The sequence below is a fragment of the Nematolebias whitei genome, unplaced genomic scaffold (assembly GCF_014905685.2).
Source record: "Nematolebias whitei isolate Nwh7 unplaced genomic scaffold, NemWhi1 Nwh_scaf_1608, whole genome shotgun sequence".
NCBI lineage: Eukaryota > Metazoa > Chordata > Actinopteri > Cyprinodontiformes > Rivulidae > Nematolebias > Nematolebias whitei.
In genome coordinates, this window is record NW_023620153.1 from 1 (window position 1) to 7,294 (window position 7,294).

A 7,294-nucleotide genomic window follows, 5' to 3' on the forward strand; every position below is an offset into this window, starting at 1 on the left:
TCAGGATAATCCTCTGGCTGGTACCACACACAAGAGTGTGAAGGACTACAGGAAGTGTTGCATTTGTATTTTAAGCCCTATTAGCACAGGATTAGTTTTACCCAGGGACCACATGCTATTTGTAATAATTACGGAGATTGTGTTGTTAATCCCGTGCGAATCGGCCATGTCGGTAATTTGTAAAGTAAAAGTTCCCCCGCAAATTACCTACTATATTTTGCTGATTTCCGAGGTCCTGTGATAATACTAATCCAATGCGAATAGTCATCTCTGTGATTTGGACAGAAATTGGCGTGATTCAATACGTAATGAGGCGTTTTTTTGTTTAAGCAAAATCATTTGGAAAAATACATGAACGCGCTTCAGCTTTTGTAGATGCAGCTACTTCATTTATCGCAAATGACAGCAGGGGCGGAGACGCTCTCAGCCAGTGATCTGCTCATCCATCCATCCATCCATCCATCCATCCATCCATTACATTTACCCGCTTCTTCCTTTTCGGGTAGCGGGAGTCACTGGTGCCCATATCCAGCCATCACTGTACGAGAGGCAGGGGACACCCTGGACAGGTCGCAAGTCCATTTCTACCGGCGGGTCAGCAGATGCGCGGCCGGTGACAGTCAAGTCAAGGTTCATGTGGTGGAACGAAATTGTGTACACAGGGTCCCAGTTACATCCAACACTAAAATGTAAAAGAAATACAGTAATAAGATCTTATATGAACTAAGAAAAACATCAACTAAAAATATGCTAAGCACTAATAGCTTTAAAACAATATGCCAACAGCAGCACGAACATGAGTCTGTGTGAGCAGATGAGCACGCATGAACACAGCAACATGAAACATGACAGGCTGTCTATCTGAGCTTAACGTGGCTTTTTTGTAACCTCTTAAACAGGACGGTCGGACCTGTCTCCTCCTCAACAATAGATTAACACAATTTTATATTGTACATTCTTTAGTTTTCTTTGTGCTGATTCGTAAAACCACATCAAAGCCCGAGACGGGCCCAGCCTGTACATTATATGGACCGGCCCGGTCGTGATAACGCAGCGCGTTAACATTATATCCAGAAGATGTCCATAAATTTCAGCTTAATCTCAGGCTTTGGTTATCTGGTGCAAATGTGCAACATAAAAAGCAGATGCTGGGGAGTAATTTATTTATTACTTGTGGTCTCTAGGTAAAAACTAACCCCATGCGCATAGGGCTCAAGACGTACTAGATCTATTATTGTAGAGTTCTTAATTTAAAAAATATTATGTACGTCCAAGATGCATAAAAGTAAAAAAACAAGCCAAAGAGGTCAAAAGTACTGCAAAACTCAGCTTTATTGTACTAATGTCTTTCAGATTCAAGTTTTTAACCAAATATTTTATTTCAAACTCTTTGTACTTGAAGAGTAACAGGAATAAAAATGTGGGAAGAAAGAAAAACACGAAGGATAAATAACACAACATGAATTTATTTGAGTTTATTTCTAGTATATTTCTTGAGGGAGTGTTCTTAACTGCAGAGTTTGACAGCAAAAACACCCAACAGTGATTGCAACGTGTAACATTTATAGAAATGAGCAAAGTAATGTCCATTATTGTCTGTTTATCAGTGATAAGCAGCAGGGACGGATTGACTTTAATAAAACCTGCTCTAAAAAAGCATAATCAAATACTAATTTGTGTGACAGAAAACAAATTAAAGTAGATTATTGGCCATGCATGAACGAAAATAAAAATAAACTTTTGTCTTGAACAGATTTTCTCAAACTGGCGACAAAAAACATTAAAGTAGTGAATTTAATCCTAAACTGTAGTCTTGTTTATTTGCTGTGTCTCAGCACCAAGAGGTGTGAGCGGAGCAGAAAACACAAATGGCTCCTGCAGATGTTGAATCAAACGGCTTCACGTGTTAAAACAGCAGCTGGGCCTCGACTCAACTGGGTCAATGTTTGCCTCCAGCAGGATGCTGACTCCCCTCCTCTCTGTGATGCTAATTGTCTGCAGGAAATAGACATCGGCAGATGTTTGGGAGGTTGTGGAACAAGAAACCGGTGCCTTCTCAGGTAAGTAAGAACTCTGCACCCTCCTCACATCTTCTGCCGCTCATAACAACAGCCTGTGAACTTTGACACCTTCTGCACTCAGCACTACATGCTCTTATTTTATTTTTTAAACCCTACTTTAATGTTGCTGCAGATAAACTGTTTTCTGTTAAACTAAACTTTAAACTAACTCAGCTTAACTGTTTTAAATCTAAAATCCAACACCGAAGGTTAGCTCATAGTTTTCTGACTGTTGTGCTCGAGTTTATAATTGGAAAAGGAACAAAATGCTGCACGATCAAAAAGTGAAAAGGCAGTCTTTAATATATTTTATAAACATGTCAGGTCTGAGTTAGTGCTGTGTATTTATTTGGAATTGTAATGACATTAATTAAAAAGAGGCGGCTCCTCTTGAGATATAATAATTTAGTCTTAAAGCGTTGTTCTTTTTTATTTACTGCAGGAGTCCAAATGATACAGAAATCTGTCACTTGTGGTCAGAAAGTGAGTCCAGCTCGTGCGTTCCTCAGGGATATGAGAACCACAGCTTCATCAGCCAGCATGGGCAGCTGCGCACAGTCCTCTCCATCACTTCCTGTCGGTGCAAGAAGAACTGAACACAGCGCCCCTGCTGGAGAACAATCCATTTGACTACTTTTAAAGCTGCGCATCAAAACTACAACTTCATTACTTAATAATATTCAGCAATAGGCCTATTATAGTATTTGTTGTATGTACAAATTGTATTTTTGACGAGAGTCCCTACAGAGACGAGGTGAAATAACTGACCAGCTGGTGTCAGGAAATTAACATCTCTCTAAATGTCAGCAAAACAAAGGAGATGACAGTGGACGAAACAGCGTGGAAGCCAGCACTCCACCATCAACATGAACAAAGCTGAGGTGAAGCAGGTCAGCAGCTTCAAGTTCCTCAGCATTCACATTACTGAGGATTTGTCCTGGACTTTACAGACACTGTGGTCAAGAAAGCCAGACAAAGACTCTACTTCTTAAGAAGACGAAAGTAGTTTGGTACGAATACCAGCACCGTCACCCACTTTTATACGTGCACCAGTAAGAGCCTGCTGACAGACTGCATCACAGGGTGGTATGGGAACTGCAACAGTCAGAGCCGGAAACACTACAGAGGCCGGGTGGTACAAACAGCAGAGGACATCACTGGTAGCAGTCTCCACACCATCCAGGACATCTACCACAGCCAAGGTCTGGGTAAAGCACACAGCATCATTATGGACCACACCCACCCAGCACAAGGACTCTCCCATCTACTACCCTCAGGCAGACAATACAGGAGTCGGCCATCACATACAAAAAGAATAAAGGACAGCTATTACCCACAGGCTGTCAGATTACTGGACTCTCAATAAATAACACTGAACAACTGGCAATAACTAATAATTCACCCTCAATGTAATTAATTACCTGTGCAATAACCTGTCACACAATCCGTTTGGTATATTTTGATTATGTGCGATATATATATATATATATATATATATATATTATTAAATAAATATATTATATATATATGTGTGTGTGTATATATATCATGTGCATTTTAGCTTATATTACTCCCTTGAAATACTTAATTCATTCAAATTCACCCTGCTGCACCATTATATTGTACCATGTTGTTGTTCAGTATCTCACTTTAAGACAGTGTAAATATTTTAATTACTTTTTCACTTTTTGATACTTTTTTATGTACCTTTATTGCGTGATTTTTTTTTATTTTTTATTTTTTTTTTTATTCTTGTTTGTTTTTTGATTTTTTTAGCGTGTCAAATTGGTTCTTCTCATTCTAAGCATTTCATTGTACTAACCCTGTGTTAGCCTTACATATGACAAATAAACACAACTTGAACTTTTGTCAATTTAATGGTTTGTCATTATGTTGGGGAAACTTGAAACTGACAACAAATAAAATATGAACGAATTTCATGCTTTGGATGTTAAAATGTTTATAAGAGCAACAAAATATGAGTGAGTGTGCTCCCTTAATGTAGATGTAACATTCTGAGTTTAAATCAACTAAGTTAAAAATGTTTTTGTAACTCAGTCAGGTTTTAAAATATATAAAATGTTGCAGCTTTCAGACATATGCCAATTTTATTCCATTTTAGGAGTAAATTAATAAAATCCTGTATTTCTAAATAACAAAGTTCATGCGCAATCATCCAGGTACCAAATCCAATAATTCTCAGTCGGGTCATCTGGACAGTTTATTTTTTATAGATGAGCAAAATACAACCTTAAGCGTGGCTTTGAGATAACACGTCTGCAGGTCCACCTTATTTTATTGTTGTGAGAGTCGACGCTTTCCTGTCACACTTTTATGTTTCACCCAAAGGAGAAACGTTTTATAGCTTTCCCACGAGGTGTTACGAAGACAAGAACAACTTTAATCTCCTTAAAGTTTCTAACAGTAAAGAAAACGTCTGTTTTCCCCTGTCTCTGGGCACCGTTACCTCGTGCGTAATTGTGCGTAAAGATCAAACGACGCAAATGGCACAAAGTTTAAAACACCGGAGTCACTGAATAAAACTAATTTATTCACTTTCGAAACAAATCAGGACCTACATTAGAGACTTTGGAGGAATATTTCTGCGTGTCTGCAGAAAGGCGGAGGGTTCACAGAGCTGAGGAAATAGATCTGATGTTGCGTCATACGTGAAAGTTATTTATGCATGAAGCTACAAACCTGATGATTATTCAGCTGGAACCAGATAATCTGTTAATGTAAATCACAGCAAGTGTAGCCGTTGACACCTCAGAAGTAATTGGTTTCCACCTAGAACAATGGGGCCCATTATTCCCCCATTATCCACACGCAGCTGACATCTCACTGAGTCCGCGTCCTGATGAGATGAAGGCTCGTTCTGTTTCAGGTTTAACGTTTTCTGTCATTTTTAATCTCATAAACTAAAAAAAAAATCGATTGTTTAATAGAGAAACACACTTTGACATTTTAGACTCTATAGTTTCCTCAAAAATCCTGCTGTGGATTATTTGAAGGCTCTTGTTGCCAGACATGAAGACGAGTAACAGGAATAGAAATGTGGGAAGAAATATAAAAAGGGAAACTGAATTACCCAACGTGAGTTTATGTGAGTTTATTTGATGTGTATTTGACTGAAACCTCCGTTCGGGTTCACACCTTGTTAACACCACCATTTACATTTGCGGCCAAATAACATCTTACCTCTGTTTACAGAGGCTTGGGGTGTGTGTGTGTGGGGGGGGGGGGGGGGGGGGAGAACAGGGTGGGGGTGGATTTGATTTAAAAAGTCAAGCCTCCAGGACTTTTCAGCCACTCCACCTCCAGGGACAAGAGACTGGTGACGCTGGAATCCTGTAAGACTTTAAAGATGTTGGTGTTTGTGATCAGACTCGTCCTTGTCTTGCGCGTCACCTCAGCTTGGCCTTCTCTCGGCAGCCAGGACAATCATTTTATTTCCGGAAATGAAACGGAGGAAGTCCGCTCTGCGGCCATAAAGAGGCTTTTGGAGGTTTTTGGAATGGAGGACCCCCCTGCGGTCCATGGACACAAGCAGCCACCTCAGTACATGCTGGATCTGTACAACACGGTTGCTGATGTGGACGGTGTGACCAAAGATCCGTATGTTCTGGAGGGGAATACTGTGCGCAGTTTCTTTGACAAATGTGAGATCTGATTTAAATCTGCGTGTTTGGAAGATGAAACATGTTCATCTGTTCTGGTCTCTAATGATGAGTTTTTCCTTTGCAGTGCACAGTGAACAGGTGGAGTTCAGGTTCAATTTGTCAGTGGTTGCAAGAACAGAGAAGGTTCTCACTGCAGAGCTCCATCTGTTCAAGCTGCGCCCCCAGGTCACCCTGACACCCAGCAGACATCACTTCTGTCAGGTACTGCTCATCCTCATGAACTGATCTTTACGATGAAATGTCTTTACTTGTCTTATTCCTGACACACTGTTTCATTCAGGTCAGTGTCTACCAGCTCCTGGACAGCAGTACCACCAGCAAACAGGGGAGGAAGCTGCTGTCCTTTCGGCTTGTCCCTGTCCACTCCACCGGTTGGGAAGTGTTCACGATCACACAAGCTGTAAGTTTCAGGACTCATTTTCCAAAACAACTTTTCAAAAGAACAAGAGATTTTAACTGTTTGTTGGTTTTCCTGCAGGTCAGCTCCTGGATGCAGGATGAGGGCAGTAACCTGGGGCTCCATGTGGTGGTTCGGTGTCTAGGAGGAAGCCAGGTGGACCTGAACCTGATCCGCTTCGCTTCAGGGCGGCACCATCATCAGAGCAAGCAGCCCATGCTGGTTCTCTTCACTGATGATGGTCGCCGCTCTGCTACACTTGAGAGTACAAGTAAGACTCAATTCTGTTGTTCTGTTTGGATCGGAACAAACCCAGAGGTTGTTCTTTGGTGGTCTACTTGCTACACGTTTTATATTCTCCCAAAGTTTAATGTAGTTTCAAAGAAAAATCAGTGTTTGTCACAGTTGACATGTACTTTTGGAAGAACCACTCTACTGCTACCTGTCCATTCAGAGAATAAAATGCACCCCTTCCTGTTTCTTTGTTCAGATCCACATGAGGTCATTAGCACCTCCATCCTCCCTCAGATCCCCACTTCAGCCTCACCGCCACGCAGCGCTCGCTCCCTGGACCACATTGATGAAGAAGGCAGACTGAAGCCCTGCCAGCACCTGCCTCTGTACGTGGACTTTGAGGAGATCGGCTGGTCGGGCTGGATCGTGTCTCCCAAGGGTTACAACGCTTATCACTGCAAGGGCTCCTGCTCCTTCCCTCTGGGTCAGAACATGAGACCAACCAACCACGCCACCGTCCAGTCCATCATCAACGCCCTGAAGCTGATCCGAGGCATCCAGACGCCGTGCTGCGTGCCCGACAAGCTGTTTTCCATCAACTTGCTCTACTTTGATGAGGATGAGAACGTGGTTCTGAAACAGTATAACGACATGGTGGCTGGAAGCTGCGGCTGCCACTGAACACAAACTGTTTGGGCATGCAGATAATAATTAACAAAAAATCATGTAAATTCAATTTTAGTTTGAGGAGAACCTTTTGTCCTTTGACCTGTAAATAATAAGTGATGTGCAAAGTCTTTTGTGTGACGTTGTAGTATATGTAAATATTCATAAATTGTAATATATGACTGTGATGAAGTGATGTCCAGGGAAACCTGTAAATGTGTATATTTTATATTTTTCTGGTTTTAATAAATAGG

At 41.2% G+C, this 7,294-nt stretch overlaps 1 protein-coding gene across 1 annotated transcript; it reads left to right on the forward strand.

Moving 5' to 3' along the window:
• Window positions 1-5,427: 5,427 nt before the first annotated feature.
• LOC119429488 (anti-dorsalizing morphogenic protein) lies at window positions 5,428-7,055 on the forward strand. Its single transcript, XM_037697103.1, has 5 exons — window positions 5,428-5,722; window positions 5,808-5,944; window positions 6,024-6,143; window positions 6,222-6,411; window positions 6,631-7,055. The coding sequence occupies exons 1-5, from the start codon at window positions 5,428-5,430 to the stop codon at window positions 7,053-7,055; spliced, it is 1,167 nt and encodes a 388-aa protein (XP_037553031.1).
• The last annotated feature ends 239 nt before the right edge of the window (window positions 7,056-7,294 follow it).